The sequence below is a fragment of the Exophiala spinifera genome, assembly GCF_000836115.1.
Source record: "Exophiala spinifera strain CBS 89968 unplaced genomic scaffold supercont1.2, whole genome shotgun sequence".
Lineage (NCBI taxonomy): Eukaryota > Fungi > Ascomycota > Eurotiomycetes > Chaetothyriales > Herpotrichiellaceae > Exophiala > Exophiala spinifera.
The window spans coordinates 2,433,583-2,451,311 of NW_015622514.1; the positions used below are offsets into that span (position 1 = coordinate 2,433,583).

General features: G+C 53.5%; 4 protein-coding genes across 4 annotated transcripts; all 4 read right to left on the reverse strand.

Moving 5' to 3' along the window:
- Positions 1–929: 929 nt before the first annotated feature.
- Positions 930–3,014, reverse strand: PV08_03192 (uncharacterized protein; the record flags this gene model as incomplete). Its single annotated transcript, XM_016377549.1, has 3 exons — positions 930–2,600; positions 2,718–2,928; positions 2,983–3,014. The coding sequence occupies 3 exons, from the start codon at positions 3,012–3,014 to the stop codon at positions 930–932; spliced, it is 1,914 nt and encodes a 637-aa protein (XP_016239119.1).
- A 2,469-nt stretch (positions 3,015–5,483) lies between these two features.
- PV08_03193 (uncharacterized protein) lies at positions 5,484–6,470 on the reverse strand (the record flags this gene model as incomplete). The annotated part of the gene is made up of 1 exon (XM_016377550.1): positions 5,484–6,470. The coding sequence occupies one exon, from the start codon at positions 6,468–6,470 to the stop codon at positions 5,484–5,486; it is 987 nt and encodes a 328-aa protein (XP_016239120.1).
- Positions 6,471–8,124: 1,654 nt separating this feature from the next.
- PV08_03194 (uncharacterized protein) lies at positions 8,125–14,118 on the reverse strand (the record flags this gene model as incomplete). Its single annotated transcript, XM_016377551.1, has 1 exon — positions 8,125–14,118. The coding sequence occupies one exon, from the start codon at positions 14,116–14,118 to the stop codon at positions 8,125–8,127; it is 5,994 nt and encodes a 1,997-aa protein (XP_016239121.1).
- A 1,011-nt stretch (positions 14,119–15,129) lies between these two features.
- On the reverse strand, positions 15,130–16,974 carry PV08_03195 (uncharacterized protein; the record flags this gene model as incomplete). The annotated part of the gene is made up of 1 exon (XM_016377552.1): positions 15,130–16,974. One exon carries the CDS (start codon positions 16,972–16,974, stop codon positions 15,130–15,132), a length of 1,845 nt encoding a protein of 614 aa, XP_016239122.1.
- Between the last annotated feature and the right edge of the window lie 755 nt (positions 16,975–17,729).

A 17,729-nucleotide genomic window follows, 5' to 3' on the forward strand; every position in this document is an offset into this window, starting at 1 on the left:
GTGTGTGTGTGTGTGTGTGTGTGTGTGTGTGTGTGTGTGTGTGTGTGTTTGTGTGTGTGTGTTTGTGTGTGTGTGTGTGTGTGTGTGTGTGTGTGTGTGTGCCCGCCGCCTCGTGTCTCGTTGTCCTCGTCGCCTCAAATTGCGTGTTGAATCGACGCGTAAAATAACCGGGACCGCCGTACACAGTAGTTTACTACCTAGGTGAGGTAGGTCGGTAGGTACGTGTTTTTTAACCGACGACCTCCCTCGCCAGTACCCCCCCTTTCATTCGTTTGAATCCTTCACCTCTTCAACATGAGTGAGCGTGGGCATAAAGCACGGCGCGCGGGAAAATACATACGAGGTAAATATTTCACCGGAAGGACGTAATAGAGAGACACGCATGTCCCAGACTCCCAGACTTGCAAGACCTTTGGCCAAGCCTTTTTCCCCAACCGTCAACTCTAAAACTTCATCAACCTCATTCACAAATCTACACACACATGAAACCCTCAGCAATCTCGTTGACCACATTCCCCCAAACCTGTCACTACGTTCATAAAGAGCGCGAGACAACTAGTTCGCCAATGGAGTTTCAATATCCTCGATTCAGGAAAGAGACATAGGCAATGCCACTAACTAGTGGCCTTGTGCTCTTCTATTTTTGCGCACATTTCGTCCTAAACTTGGAAACAAATTCATTACACCTGTAGTACAGTGATCCTCCCATCCTTGCTTCATTCTTCATCACGTCTCGTCAAATTCACAATTACCACCCAACATGCCGGGCCCTACAGATATAGGTAACGCTGTCAAATTTTGGTATCACCGAAAAGGTTAAAAACTGGGTTTTCAGAATTCAGCAAAGCCGACGAAGCCACATCGTTTTCTCGAGCCTTCGTGGAGAGATATCTGTCGGTCAAGACACTTCAGACATGGTTGGTATGTACTCAATGCTGCCGGATCAAACCACTCAGATAGCTCAGTTCATCCAGCAGTTCCTGCATGTCTGTAGAATGTGGCAGTCCTGAACCATTGAGTGCCACACCCTGAGTCGGAAACTCAGTCGGTCGATTATGCTCACCGACAACCAACGGGGCCACTTGTTCCGTTGCCACAGCCGGTTTGACAGTGACCCCGGATGTCCCGTCTTCCGTCGGGAGGCTATAGTGCTGAAATTTGCCCCAGGAAAAGTCTGGCTCTCTAGCGCTATCTAGATCGACGTGGGCACTGGGTATCGCTGAAGAAGCCACAGAACTGAGGGTTGAGATGCTGAGTGCAGTAGGCATGCCATCCTGACTGGGTTCTGCATGTGTTGACGACTTCCACTCATGAGTGTTGGTGACTGGATCAATCACCTCGATCGATTGACAGTCACCATACTCGAATTCCGACTCCAAAGGAGGACTCATGGGCTCAAAATCGAGAATACTAGATGCATATTCCGACCGAGGCGAGATCCGGGTTGTACTCAAGGTCCAATCAGAGAAGTGGCTCCGGTCGTTGTTGATGTAACTATCCACATGAGATCCTGTCTCGATAGTGGTGCTGCTGAAGCGGCTGTTGAGATGTTGCATGTCAACCTCTCGGTGCTGGTCGCTAGGAGAGCCATCCACACTACTTGGGGGGTATACGGAAGACGGGGTGTTTGGCAGGGTAGGTAAGCGTTTCTCCAGGTCGAGCGGCGCTTGTGGTTCATCAATGCGGTGATGAACTTCAACTTTGACCGCTGTTAATGGTTGACCGGGCGTGGTTGCTGGAGACGCCACTTCTTTCAGCGTTTCCAAGGGGCGGTATGGAGTGGTGGCCTGCTCCAAAGGATTTCGTTCCGGCGTACTACCCCGTGACAAAGGGTTGCGCAAGGATGACGGTTCTCGAGACTGGGAGCGCTGTCTTCGATGCTGGGAAAAGGAGGAGATTGCCACCGTTGCGGAACCTTCGACCCAAATATCAACGTCCTTTCGCAGAGCAAGCTCCCTCGACGGACCAGGCGAGGAAAGCTCGTCCGACTCGAGGAAACTCCTGGTCTCGTTTGTCGGCGTCCTTGGTGTTGTACCTCGCTGAGAACCTCCCCTCGTCGTAAAGGTGGCCGGACTGTATTCTGGTCGTCCTCGATCGAACGAAGTGTCGGGACTTGGTATCCGTGGTGATTTCAAAGCGCGGATGGCGCCGATGAAGCCAGCTGATCGGTTGCTGCCTCGAGAGAGTGATCGGTTGAGCACCTCAAGCGAGGGTTTCTTTGTCGACTTTCCAAATTTCAAAGTCGTGGCACTCCCCGGCTGTGACGAACCCCGGGAAGAAGCAGATCTCCCTCTCCTAAAGTCGGCGCTGACTGGAGAGCTCCCCGACGACCAGGACTGTTGAGGAGGAAACGTTGGTGATGTCTTCAGCCTCGGCAGCGACGGCTTCGCCGGCACCGGCCTGGGGTTCATGAATCTGTCCGAAGGATTCATTGTGCGAAACTCGGAGCCAGTAGAGCTGACACTATCGTTTCGCGGTCGACTGCTGCTCATGGCCAGAGGGACGTTCAGGACGTTGACCAGCTGGCCCGGAAGGAGAGGGCAAGCCGTGGTCGAATGCTCGGCGGAATTGTGAAACTCGATATCGTCGTCCAACTTGTACTGCAGAAAGGGTGAGCTGTTTGTCAACACAGCCAGGAGAAGGAGGAGGAGGAGAAGGAGGAGGAGGAGGAGGAGGAGGAGGAGGAGGAGGAGGAGGAGGAGGTCAAGCAGTCATACATAATACCAGTAGGTGCCCCCCATCTTCAGGGCGCCGTCCCTAGGGATTCCCATCGGCTGATTGTCGCCATCGCAGATAATGTTGGAAAAGCTATGGCACCCGGACCAGTGCTCTGGGCCCGTGCGGGAATCCTTTTGCATGGGATAGGCTGTGGAGAAGTTGTCCCAGGAACCATACAGGCTCACTGACCTCGTCGAAGGAGGCACGCGGCTGTTGCACGCAGTTAGTTTGTCTTTTCCACAGAACAACAAGAGGCCAACGTACACTAAAAAGGTCACGAGGGTTGTCGGAGCCATGCTGGTGGAACAGATTATGTAAGGAAGGGCTCTCCAGGAGGGTGATGTGTTGTCTCTGGCCTGGCCACCGACCAGCGACTTCTGTGAGCTGCCCGTGAGAGCGAGGTAGTTTTCCGTGGTCGTCCGGCCTGCAGAGAACCCTTGGTCGATCAAGACAGGTCGGAAAGAAGGCAAACAAACGATCTCCAATCTGTAGTCCAGTCCAGCTGGTAGACAACAGACGGCACGGGCGAGCAGCTGCAACTTGAGGAGTGCGTGGACGGAGAATTATAGTCGAGTCTGGCCCTCGCAAAGGTGACACCACGTCTACCAGGCACTGCAGACAACCTCAGATTGGATGCTATTTCGAAACCTCAGGCCGACTTCAGGACGTCCCGTCCAGCGGGATGCGTGACTGTGAGCATGATTGTACCATGGTGGAGACTATGGAGCCTGTGCTGAAACGGGGCAGAGGGCACGTCAGGAACGTGTTCGAGCTGTTGAACAGCAGCACATTGACGGCGCTTGTTTTGATGTCGAGACGACGAGATGCTGGGATAGAGAGTCGCAGCGAACGAGGCCCCGTGTAGCTGTCGGTGTCCTGCGGCAGGCGCTTGATGGAGGTGATTGCAGGGTAAGAGGGATCGCTGGGGGCCGGGCGCTTGCTGTTGCGGCGATTCGGAGGGTTTCGACCAACAGCACGTCGTAGAGCCGGGAAGGACGCTGACTGGTCGGAGCCGCTGGTCCTCGCACGAGGTGGTTCGAGAGGAGTCGAAGTGCGTGAGGCTGAGGCCGTGTGTACAGGATGCCGAGAATGAATGTCGTGGGCGTGTGAAGACCGCATACGGAGTAAAAGCGTTATGGAGTGGTCGTAGATAGACGCGGGACGGGGTGAGATGGGCGGACGAGAATAGATTTATTTATTAGTCCCGAGGTCGGAGTATCACGGTACGGGGTACAAGGGTGTGGACGTCAAGCAGGACATGAGAAGGGGAGAGAGAGAGAGAGAGAGAGAGAGCCATCACCGTCAGAGGATGGGAGCACGGCCAGCCGACCAGGACCATGGCGCATTAGTACGTACTGTACGGAGTATATGCACAGGCATTGCGAGGGAGACGGGGAAAGGAATCAATCCGCTGTCACAAAGTCAATCACTCCCCTCTCATCGACGGCCACGGTAAGATACACGTCAGGTAGCACCATGTGGACAATGGAAGTTTTGGTCAATGAAGAGACATGCACATCCGGAGCTGAAAAGACGGCGCGTGGCGGCACCAGGAAGGAACAGGGACGAGGGTCTGGTGCGATGGGCCGATGGCGCTGCTGGACAAGGGGTTGACGAGGTACTTTACCTGTACTGTACAAACTTGTGTCTTGGGCACCAGCGAAGCGAGCGAGATTCCAGATAGACGGGGTGGTCGGGGGGGGGGAGGGGGGAGAGAGGACGGAGGAGGATCCGTCTCACAACAAAGTACTAACTTAGTTACTGTAGACTCGAGAGGGAGTTCCTTCGTACGGGAGCACACTGGTGACTTGGTGAGTTGTTTGCCGTACAGACCACACCAAAAGCCTGTTGTGAGCTGAAGGTTGGCGGGACGATAAATTGTAACAATCAACTCGGGCTCCATTTTGTCCTCCGTAGATCCTTTTAGTCGCTCGTGCTAACCCGAGAGCGCAAATTGAGAGACGGAAAAATCTTCAAATCACCACCTCACGGCGCTCGCCTCCAATCTGGACCCGACTCCACGTCTCTTGCGCCACCACGTCCATGAGTACAGTGCAGTACCTTGTCTAGCTGACCAGTACCGGAGTTTTGGGAGAGGGGGAACCGAGACGTCGCCTATCGAGAAAGATGAAACCCGCGCTTCAGGGATCCAGGGCTGTGACCTCTGTCTACTAACTACACTTCACACTTGTCCCGGGATTGAGACAAACCATCTTTGTCAAAACTTTTCAACTTCCCTTGTCATGGCGAACTCCAAGTTTGTGTTTTTGCCTGTTCAGACGGAGGGCAACGAGGCACCGCGGACTCCCTGACCTTTGTACAACCACTATCACCGATACTGAGACCACTTACAGAGGGCAGAATATATGTACTCGTACCTCTGAAAGCAAAGCAAAAGCCACTGCCAAAAGCCCAACCGACAAAGGCGCTTTTCTCTGCTGACTCGTGAAGTCTACCGAGTTCTCGACATGGTGGATTTTCCCATCTTCGTAACCTATCTTACCTACAATTACAAAAATAAGAAAATCTGACCTGTCCCAGACACATGGTCCCGATGTCAGAGGCATGAGACGTGGCTGTCAAGCCGAATTTCCCGGTTCGCCTCGTACGAAGCCAGAACCGAAGCGAAAGCGCACAAGGTGCTCATCATGTCTTTGTTCTCGAAATGAAATAATGGTAGGGATAAAAATATACACTGAACATTACAGTAGAAGATTACCACGCCAGCCCTGCCGCTGCTCATTCTCCTCGCTGCTAGTTGATCATCAAGCGGCCCTCCGATCTAACCGTCTGACCACACTGCCCAAGCACACCTTCAATAGACCCTGCGCCGTCAACTCTGCACCGTCCTCGCCTCCCCAAGGCACCGTGTCGACCATGTCCCGGATGTGATATTGCTCACTCAGCGCGTCGTCCAGCTCTCTCAGATTCTCCGCCGCTTCAGGTTCCCTTCCCACCTGAAAGAACTGAATTCCCACTTGCCACGGTTCTGCGCCGAATGAGTCCAGCTTCTTCGCCGCCGTGACAATGACACTCTCGACATCGTCGGTCGGCACGCCGTCGGTGATGACAATGATGTTGAGTGGTTTGACCGTCGCTCCGTGCCCATGCGCCTGTCTCTCCATCGACTCCGCGACCTCTGCAAGATACGGTTTCAGGATCTGATTGAGCCGAGTGCCTGTGGGCGTGCCGCCGAGTGGCCGTACACGCTGGAACAGCGTCTGGACGATCTCGGTGGTGGTGACGTTCGTGTATCCGCCAATCGGAGAGTTCGGGTTTCGGTGGTTCAGGAAGTAGATGTCGATACCGTCGGCGTCGTGAGTCGTGCAGATGGGTGCAATGGCCGCGATGGCTGCCGACGTCTCTCGCCAGCTCCGGCCGGCCATAGACCCACTGTCGTCGATGAGGAAGATGGTGTCGAAATCGCCCAGGAACGAATACGGAGAATCTTCCGCCACTTGGACCGGTGCGGAGAGGTCGGCTGGGCTGTAAGGTGGTGCGGCAGAGTAAGGAGGTGGTGCACCGCTTGGGCGAGCAGGAGGTGGTCTCCTGGTGGGCATGGGCGTGAAGAATGGGTTAATCGAAGCACCGTACGCTGCTGCTGGTGAGGATGACGGGTTGGATGGCTTGCTTGATCGCCTGGAGAGTCTCTTCATGAGCGAAGTCATGTTTGAGCCGGAATATCGCGATAACGATGCTGCTGAATGGTGCGAGTGGAAGGAGTCGCGAGAGAGGAGGATGGGGTTCGCCATCTTGAAAAATTGGTGACTGACTGAGCCGTATAAAGCCTCAGGCAGTGATTGTTCTCTTTGTGCCTGTGTCTGTGTGGGTGAAGGAAGCTGCTTTCCCGCGTTTGTTTGTTGGGGTCGCGCGTGTTTGTACTGGCTTTGGAGGGAAAAGTCAAAGTCTTGTTGTTCTTTGGTTATTCAATGAGAAAATGGACCCTTGGCTGGGCCAGTCCGTGGATGAACGTTCTTTATACAATGTTTGCGTTTTGCTTTCTTTCATTTCCATCTCGCATAACCCATGAACCCACGCAATGCCCCAGCGATTTATGCCGCGAGTACGCCTAGGCATAATCATACAAGGCGATCCAGCCTTCCTCCATGCCCCGGTTCCACCCCTTCATCAGGCGCTGATGCCAGTCTCTGATCCTCACTGTCTCGTGTCTCGAGCTGCGCATGCGCTGTAGTGCGAGTCTGTGGGCAGCTCGTAACGGACCACGTAAAGGATCGCAAGGCTGTGAGCGTCACTGGGGCCAATCACAGTCGAGATGGGAACTCGGCTGCGCCTCGCCGGTTCGCACAGCCACTGCATCTCCCTCTACCACACAACGCTTGACGACACTTCTCCCAAACCGTTTCAGTCTCAACCGTCCCACAGCCTCGGTGGAGGCAAAGAGGATCGCGCTTGGGTCACGGGGCTGTCACACCATAGCTGTGTTGGAACTCCGCATCCCAGCTCAGAGTCTCGAGCTACGATGACGCGCCGTTAACCGCAAGAAGGAAATGTTGAACACAAAGGGGTCGACTCGCAGCCTAGAGGAGCTGGTCTAACCTCGCGGCTCAGAGTGGTGAGTGTTTGTGGCAGCATTCGACTTCTTGCCCGACGTGCTCTGTTACCGATGTGCAGTCCCCGCCTGATCCCCTATGAACACGAAACAACTGGAGACCCGGAACAGGATCTGAGCACATCTACCTCCCCGAGAAGTCTGCGTTCGGGCAGACGAACATCTCGGTCTTCCTTTACATATTACGCACCCCACGAGGATGGTCAGGGTCAACGGTCTGCGCGACCGCGGCAATCGGACTACTCTCGTGTTTTCGGACCGCGAACGATACAGTACCGTCGGCAGCAGGAGGACGTCGTAGGCCTCATGCTCAGTCCGCGGCAACAGAATCAGGGTCTGTCTTGGAGACTGGTTCCAGCGAATCTGGGTGCATGCGCCTAGTCAGCTCACCAAAGGTAGGTCGATGTCTAGCGTAATCGCGGCGTAGACTTAGAAATTGGATAGATTGCAATTCGTCTGTACATGATAGTCTGGATCGAAAAAACACTACTGAACGAGAAAAGAAAAAAATATACCCAAAGGCAGTGCTGTCCGCTCCTCCACCCACCCACGCCGTGCCAAATGTTTAGACTAAGGAGGAAAGTTGCTATACTCAGGTGCTCGTTCAATGTTAATGTAATTCGTGGTCATGGCACATTTCAGTCGTCTCAGGTCAATCAATTCGTCATATGAGCAATTTATGATGCACATAAACAATCGGAGATCAATGCTTTCTCTTTACCGTGCACTTTCCAATGCCCACCTGCGCTATGCTGAAATGCTGAAAACGCAGAAGTGTCATCTCTAGCCCCATGTCGGCGTCTTTCTCAAAGGCGCATGACTGGTTCATCGAAACCCTATTGGGATGCACAATTAATGACGTTTATATTTCTGAAGAGAAAGTTAGCAAGGACGAAATGTGCTCGAAATAGAGATCGACAGCGACTTACCTCGTCCATCCTCCTCAGGTTTTGTTTGTCCAACATGTTACCTGCGCCCATGAGTGTCTGCCCGACCGCCTTCGAGGCTCCAATGGCCGGTCGCAAAATAATGGTTGGGCTCTGCCTCAATATCGCTGCAGCTGCACCTTTGGCACTGCCACTGGCCATCACCTCACCGGGTATTGCCACGATTGCATCCTTTGCAAGTAGCAAATCCCGTTCTAGACTGCTGTATGCAGTCCTCAAACCCTGCCTTATGCCGACAGGTTGGTCGGCATACAGCGAGATATGCTTTGTACCTTCGTCGTCTGCATCTGGATCCAGTAGCTGCTCCCCTGACACGAAGAGGCCTTCCGTGTTTTGCAAAACCTGTTGTGTACCAATGGCCATTTTGGCACCAAGATTGACGAGTTCGGTTGCCGTCGTCTTCGCAAAGGCAAGCGCTCCCTTCTGAATGCTTCTCACCAACCTGCCATCCTTTCGATACTCGCGAATGGGAACAGTAATAAGATCTCTGACTCCGCTGCTCACATCCACTAAGGGTCGGAAAGGGGCAAGACCGGCAAGAACACGAGGAAGTTGATTGCGTTTGACATCCGGGGTCCAAATGTTGTTGAGCATAATACCCAGCCGGTCGAATCCTGAAACTCCATACAGAATGACCCTTCGTAGCACCATATCCGCCCGGTCAAGCACGAAGAAGTTCATGAATTCAGTTGTCCGCCCGGAGCGCAACCCGCCGTAGTCAACCCTTTTAGGTTTGAAGTCCAGTCTCAACTGCACAGCATTCACCTCCACGCGCTGTAAGAACGGCGGGTTCGATGGAGCATTGGAAGGAGGTGTGCTTTCGTCTTTGAACTCGAAGAAGCGGCTCAGAAAATCCAGTGCATCTTGATCAACATGAAGCCTCAGAGGAAGAACGGTGATTTTCAGCACCATCTCCGAGGCTGATAGTTCTGCAACGGGTTTGACGTTGAGAAGTTCAATGTGGACCATGTTAGTGTTCACTTCTCGTTCTCCTGCATCCTGCATGTACGTGGCGAACTTTTTCCAGGTCGAAGTTGGAATATGGTCGAATATTTCGAGCTTTCTGATGCGAACATCGACCGAACTTTCGACTTCGCCACTGCCTGGAGGAAATGCCACAAAATCTGCCGATACCCCTTCAAGCTCAAATGCCATTTTGTGATGCTTGCTCCGTCTCAGTTTCAGCTTCTTCTGCCGAGGAATGGTCCCAGAATGGCGACGTGAGGTGGCAGCTGTTATTGTCGTACCAGTAGCGTAGCTACCAGTCTCACTCACCATGTCGTCGATTTCATGATTGATGGCGCTCGTAAGGTCTCTCGGATCCCTGTTGGCGGGAACGCCAATGTAAATCGAGTTGAACAAGAAATCGCCGATGACTGATTCATCCTCGTCATCCGCGCCGGCAGTGCGACTTCTACTTCGAGGTCGTCTTGCCATGGCCTTTGTCTCGATGTCCCTAACTGCCTGTGAAATTGTGTCTCTAGTGCTTTGCCAATCGTACCCATCGAAAAGGTTCCATATGACGTGAACGTCACGAACGCGCACTTTGACTGGGGAATGGGCGAAGAGTGTATTGCTTGCAAGACCGTATGTGTTCTGTTCCGAGTTCCAACGATGAGCAGTTCCGCCCACCTGTGTTTCGGCAGCGAAATGATCCGTTCGAAAATCCAGCAGACTATGCATCATGATACTCTCACTCGAATCACCAGTTTCAGAGCCTGTTATGTCAACAGGAGCGACGTGTATGGATCCGGACATGGCGGAACGGCCCAGATCAGACTCCACGTGGCTAGCTGTCATTTCATCGTCCGCATCCTCAGCATCTCCGTACATGTCCCGCGCAAAGTCAGGGTCGTCATCGTCGTCCTCTCCTGCGGAGCTCCCACTGAAAGACGCGCCGTCAGCGGTCATCCTCGATGCCTGCAGGCCAAGCTCCGGGCCGGGCTCGGAGACGAAAGCGTTGCCAGTGAACGAGGCTAGCAAATCTTGAATCGGGACGATCTCGGTACGATACTTCGCAATTTTCGGGAGTGCCGTCGGCGGAGAAAGACCACTCAAGATCTGAATCATTGTTTGAGTGGAATCAGCACATGTTTCAAGGAAAAGGAGGTTGTTACGGAATTCAACGTCCACGTGAGTCTGGTGCTTCTCTTCGGTGATTTTAATTACTGCAGATGCGGATGACATCGAGCCAACAGGGACAAAACCAGCTTTGGTCAACTGTTGAACCTGGTCATTTTCTTCGAAGAAGAGTTTGTGGTCGACATTCTCTGAGTCTTTTCCGACCGTCGAAGAATCATTGATGATCAGTAGGGAGGCCTTCTTGATATCAAGAGTGTTTGCTGAGCTGTGTTTTTCGGGTTGGTGTCGTACTACAGCGTCGGTCAGGACAAATAATCCTTTTGCGGGAACTCCATCCGGATTCAGTGCTATAGCGGAATCTCTGAAAGCAAGACAGAGCTGAACCTTTCGCGCCAGACCTCTTGCGTCACCACCGCTAGATGAGAAGCTCGAAGTCTGTGACAGGGGACTTTGTACTGGAGTCGGAATTTGAGACTTCAGGTGTTCTGCCAACTCTGACAAGGCCACAACAGTTGGAACCTTGTACTCAAAGCAAGTATTGGACAGTTTCATACGAACAGTAGGTTCCATCTCGTCTGCAATGAAACGACACATGAACATCGGAGGGCCCATTACGCTCCGGCTCTGTGAGATAACTTCGGTAATCAACAAGTCCTTTTCCCCTCGCGTAAGAGTCCAGCTAGCAATTTGAGCGGCAGCCAGCGAAGGTACGTTGATATGTGCACCCTCAAGCAGTTCAGCCTCTAGTTTGAGAGGACCAAGCTTCTCATCCACCTCAAACTTGAAGTCTAGCTTTTTGATCAGGCCAAAGGTGAGGATACCGGGTCGGTCATCCTCTGGGAGATATTTCGTGACTGATGAGAGCTTAGAAATCTCGTCAGCCACCTTGCTCAAATGAGGCAGCCAACGCAGGCCGACGGCGCCGGCTTGTAGGTCTCCAATCGACAACCGCAATACACCTCCCTTTCGCCGCTGGCGTAGTAAAGTGTCGACCATGATATCGTCCTCTTGGTCATACTTGTCTCCGGAGGGTGTTATGACCGAAAGAAGTCTGTCCAGGTCATCATCGTCCGGGGAATCCGAATAGCGCAACTCGACGTTACGAATCTTTGCATACACATCGCCACGACTCCCAGAGCCGGGAAGGAGTGGCCCCTCGACAGCCGCACCATCAATCACCAGTCGCACATTGTTTTGGCGATATGCTGCTTTGACAGCGGAGGTTCTTACTTGTAACGTGGACTCGGAGCCGATAAGATCTAGGAGTGCGCCAGATACGCGAACATCTATTTTTGGCAGGGTAGATGTGGGATCGCTGTTGGCTCTCGTTCTTCGTTGAGGATCGTCGAACCTAACCGTCCGTGGTTTGACAACAGCTGCGGTCTTGGCCGCAGAGCCCTTCACAGTTTGCGTCGAGACGATTGAATTGCCAAGGTCCAGCAGAGAGCTCAATCCACCGCTTTTGCTGAGCACATCGTCTATGACCAGAAGATCGACCACAGCATGCACAGGCTTGATTTGCACCTCGTACCGGTTTTCTGTCACGGTGGCGATTAGATCATGCGGTCTCAGCATGGAACTTGAAGCTATCGAGTCTCGAACAGAGATCGAATCGACAAACGACATAACATCCCTATCGCCATGAGTCATAGAGATCTTTGAGATTGAGAGGCGGTCGGAGTGTTGCCTATTTGGGACAGGACTGAAGGATATCGCCAACAAAGCCAACTTGAGGAGAGTCGTCTCATGCGCTAGCATGGTTTCAATTGTCTGAATAGCAGCGCCGCTTGGGGGCCTCCTCGGCACTGCTTCACAAAGATTGATGACGAACTTACCCAGGCTGGCTGACGGTAATTCTACCTTTGGAGCACCGATTGGTGGCTTGGCCTGCTCCCCGGCATTAGGAAGAATGTCTAGAATGACTTGTGTCGCCTTAATCAGAATTCGACTGATCCTCATATCAAGGTCTACAGTCACTTCGCCGATGTCAACGCCTAGGATTGCATTTTGTGACAAAGCAGATGGAGTTTGTTCCGGAGGAAGTGCTGCATGATGGCGTGTGTCATTGAGAAATGTGCTTTCAACCAGTCTTGATGAGCCTAATCGCGTTGTTCGGGCTTGGGAAGGACGACTAGGGCGTGCCGCTATGTCTCGCACTTGACCCTCTGCCATAGACTCGTGCTGATGCGGCTGGGGTACTTTCAAGCATACGGTGTCCAAGTGTAGGATCCTAGATCGGTAAAACGTGGAAAGATTGCCGTCAAGAATGCTCTCACCACTCGAGGCCCCAGGTTCGGTCGTGGGAAGGGGTCCGGAGTCCGGTGCTGTGCCACTGTTCTCGTTCAAATTCCTAGTACTTTCGGCCGTCCTTTCCAAAGACCGCGTAATTTGCTGTTGAGGTTCACTGGTTCGAACTTCTCGATCTTGTCTCTCAGGCTCAGACCAACCCCAACCACCTGGCATATCGGGTCCGCCACTCACTGCACTCATATACATGCTCTCTGCTTCGTCATGAGTGAACATTTTAGACTCTTCAAGATCTTCCGCAGCACCGGTCTGCCATTCTTCATGTTTGGCGCTCTCGTAGTTGACAGATGAAAGTAGGCCCTCTGCATGAGCCCGGTTATCTACTGGCGTCGATGTACCTGATGAGTCGCGTCGATCAAGCCTCTTTCGCGGTCGCTCAAAGATTCCAGACTCGGCCAACAAGGCATCGTCAAGGCCCAGACCCAATTGGGAATTGTTCAAGGAAGCAGACGACGACTTTGAGCGATACGAATGTTGACTGAGAGTCTCACTGCCAGATTGTGCAGTATCGCTGCTGTCACCTTGATCACTCGGGCGAGCAAGCCGAGGGCGTGATCTGCTTAGTTTGGGCGAACCCAGTCCAGAAATCTCCGAGAATGTTTCGGACTCTGACAATACAAACAATTGAAGCTCGTTCAATCTAATGGCTCGTCTGGAGTCTGACCGTGTCGAAGGGACATCTGCCTGCTGGAGAGGATCCAGCCCGATGGTGTCCAACGACAGCATGAATTTGATGCTCTCGGCCGAAGCACCCCCGGGTGGGAGATCCATCTCTACAAGGACATTGATGTCTTTTATCTTGATCGACAGTCGGTCTGCCACGCCTTTGAAAAAGTTGGCGACGAAAGTCGGCAGAGACAATCCTCCCGGCATGCCTAGCCCGACGTCCTCACCCTGTGACGACGCCACCGACTCTTGCATGTACTGAGATTGTGACTCGAGTGCAGCCTGGAGTTCATCTCTTTCATTTGGCGACTCGGCTTCAAGGAACGAATTGGCCAGGTCTTCGGAAGTCGGGATGATCTGTGATGCCTCCAAGTGCGACCCTAGTCCTTTGTTCGAGCGACGACCACCGGGATCGTGGATTGCTGGCGAAGGTATCCGCGGGAGATTTGCACGGTCTGTTCTGCTGGGTGCACTTCCCGCTTTTGATCGTGCCGCCTCATTGTCCTGCGGTGGCTCTGATCTTACTCCAACAACGATTTCCACCCCCACCACTTCGACTTCGATGCTGCTGGCATGGAGATCGGAGGGTAATGTGAGTCGCAAGTGCTTGATCGAGGCATGGGTCAGGTCGAGAGTCGAAGGCAAGTGGAGGATATCGATGAGTTTCTTGACCTTGATCCCGACGTTCCTCAACTCCACCACAGTCCGCTGACCCCATGTCAGTCCTAGGTTGTCGAGGTCCAACTCGTCCGAGTCGATGAAATCAAGGCGGGTCAGGGCATATCGGAGAAGCCTCTTTTGAAAGTATGAAGGAAGAAAGTACGACATGATGACGGCAGGAGAAGAGAAAGGAGGCCCCTTCCAGTAACGGTCAGGTCTATGGGAGTGTTCTGATCATGACGACGTCTATACAGAGGTCGGCAGACCACAGGCCGCAGCAGCGAGGTGGCGGCGGAGGAAGGGAGACCCCGAAGGTCAAAAAGGTCGTCGATGAGACGAACAAGGGTGGTTAATTGTGATTCCCGTCTCTGGATCAAATACTGTCAGGAGAGTGCTCGCCTCGACGAACGGGCGTTGTTGGTGTTAGTGTGTTGGTGGTGGTGACAACGGTAGTCGTGATGGCGTTGGGTGTTGTGTTGGGTCTCGGCCAAACGCAGGCGCGGAGAAATCCATCAGATCAGATAATCGGGGAAACCAGGCAACAAAGAACACCCATTAAGTAATAATGACGGCTCACTAGGCTTGGGCGATAACCAGAGCTTGGAGAGCCTGGAGAGCCTGGAGAGCCTACCGCCCTAGGTAGGTAGCTGAAGTGAATGACAGGGACAGTGGCTGAACGAGCACTGGAGAGCCCTGGAGAGCCCTAGAGAGCCCTAGAGAGCCTACAACGTCTGGGCCCCTGATCATGGGGTGGGCAGATGTCACTGCACGCGCCGCCTGGTGAGCCTGCGAGATGACCACAGGAGACCAAGTGATAAGGCTCACGACGCCCGAAACACGCCTAAGGTGCCTAGTTAGGTTTAAGGACTCGTTAACTGTCAACTAAGTCGCCTGCTATAGACCTAACTTAGTAACTCCGGTATGTAGCATAATCGCTCTCTATCTTATCGTCCATCTCAGCCTCGCCAGCAACAGTCCGACCAGGCTGTGCAATACATCACGCCATCTTCCAAATGCCTTCTACATCACCGCCTGTTGAAAAGAAAGGCAGTTTCCCAAGCCCATACAAACGCTAACATGCAGTTCCAAGTTCGTCTCTAATGTGCCACTTCATCAAGGGTTGAGCCTCTGGCACATGATCCCGCAATGCATCATCTGGTGAAATGTCCTCAGTCATCTTTAATCGTCATCTTCGTCCTCATCCTCGTCATCCTCATCAGAATCGTCTTCGCCATCATCCACGTCCTCATCGTCGTCCGCTTCCAAGGGGAACTCCATAACGATATACTGACACCACTTCTCAAACTCGCTCCTCCACTCCCGCAACAACCTGGCCTTGGTGCCCTTGCCCATGTAGCCGTCTGTGATACTCTTCGTCCAGTCTGCGGTCTTTTGGTCCTCAATGGCACACCACTTGAGAGAATTCTCCGCCATTGTGCCGAGACCCTCGAGACCCAGGTTCTCAAAAGCCATGTACGACTGCCAGAAGTCATGGCTCAGCCCGTTCTTCCCGTGCCCGAGAATGGCCGGATCGTCGTTGTTCAGCGACACCGGCACGCCTCTCGACAGCAGGGCGGGCAGCGAGTGCGACAGGATCGAGCTCGACAAGCGCAGGATCTCGTTGGAAATCGGGCAACTCTCGACCAGAATCTTCTTCTCCTTGACCATATCGATCAGCAGCGGGTGCTTGTACAGCGAGTACCCGTGGCCGATTCTCCTCGTGCCCAGCAACACGGCGTCGAAGAGGTTGTTGTCCGTCTCGTCGCCGTCGCCCAGGCATTCGCCCGCGTGGAAGAAGAACGGCAGGTCGACGCCGGCTTCGGCACACTGCTTTCTGAACCAGAAGATCATGGGGACGAGGTCCTGCAAGGTCCGTCCCATGTCCTCCTGCGCCACAAAGTCGTACCCGCAGAGCAGGTGCGGGTACTTCGTCTTCATCGCAATGCACTCCTTCATCGCGTCGGCGATGGCGCGATTGTCCATTCTCCGCACGCTGGTCCAGATGATCCTGGCCCCGTTGAATTTCTTCCCTTCCGGCTTGGCCTTGAACTTGTCCAGCTCCTCTCCCAGCTCCTTGAAGAAGGTGTCGAATCGTCCCGGCGTGGCCTTCGTTTGCCCGGTCTTTCTGTACTCAAACTTGAAAGCGGTGCGCAGTTCGACGTACGTAATCCCGTCAGCCGCGAGTTGCCCGAGCAATCTCTGGATGGCTCTCCGGAAAATGGGTTCGTAGAACAGCATTCCTCCGATGACCAGGAACGTGCTTTGGAACTTTCTCCAGATGGCGTTCAGCCCATGGTGATGACACAGACTCTCCTCGGCCGTGATCATGCAGCGACTCGCCAACCACTTCTTGAACGTGGTGTCGTCGTCCGGGAACGTGCGCTGCGCCTCGCGGATCGGCACCGGCGTGTGCGGTTTGTAGCCGGTCGTCCAGATACCCGCAGCACCACCCCCGGCGCCTTTGAGCTTCTGCACCTCGGCGTCGTCGTAGTACCTGAAGTCCAAGAAGGCCGACTCGCGCTTTTTGGCATCGCTCAGGCCGCCCTCCTGCGCCGTGAGAATGCACATCCCCTTCTCGGCCAACACCTGGTCGATAAGCCAGTCGATGTCGATCATGGCCTCGAGGTGGGCGTGCAGCAGCGCTCCCTTGGGCATCCTCTCGACGATCTTCCACAGGTCCGTCTTCTCAATGCGGTCCCTCGCCAGCGTGAACATCATGCCCGGGTACAGGTTGCCGCCGTTGGCGTCCATCAGGCTCTCCTCGAACTCGGACGTCCACACGTCGCGCAGTTCCCGACGGCGGATGGCACCCATGATCTTGGCCGCCTGCTTCGCGAGCGGCGACATGGTCTTCTTGAACATGACATCGTGCCGCTGCTTCTTCTCCTGCTCGATCAGCGCGGACCGCCCAGCCATGTACCGCTGGATGAAAGGGTCTTGGACCTGTGGAATGCCCTCATCGTACTCCCATTCGGCCTGGGAATCGATTGACTCATTGTCCGAAATGTCGTTGTCTTGCGACATGTTTCCTGTTTGAGTCTTGGAGTGAAAAAAAAACCAGCCACGATGTATCTCTTCCGGCAAATGTTGATTAATCTCTCTCGTCTCCCAGATGATGCGAAGTAGATAATCAATACGACTGAATCAATTCACAACGCACTACTCGTACCCGTACTTTGGATACGAATTGAGATCAGACACATCAATCTTTAAGTTAATGTGACTTTGACTTCAGGTAAGGATCAACGCGGGAGCCGCCAAAGTCCGATCGATCGAGAAACCCCCTCTGACTAGGCACGGTAGTTAGTTACCTACTAGGTAGAGAATGAGTGCCCTTGTACGAGTACTTGTAGGTACCGTACAGCACCCTAATCTTGGCGTTCCGTTCAGGCAATTATCCTTACCAACCTAGCTAAACAGAGCCAGCGCCAAATGGAATCTTCTACTCGCCCTGGGTCCTCGTACATCTGCCCAACTTACTACCTTAGTCCATACGTCGACAGCTATCTACGGGGTATCTACTTGACCTTCACTACCGAGTCCAACACTCAGACTCTGTACAGGTACTGTATGTTAGGTTCCGTGAACTTTCACCCATCCAAGGCACGCTGCATGACCACTAGCTAGGACTCGCCCACGTCGAATTGGCACTCGGGCCCCTTTGAGTCAAGTTATCTGAAGGTTGGGATTATCCTTGACACCCAATGCTGCCCAGTGGATTGAGCTGGGAGTGTGTCCTGTCCTCAACAGGTTTTCCAGGACGAAGTACGTTTGGTATC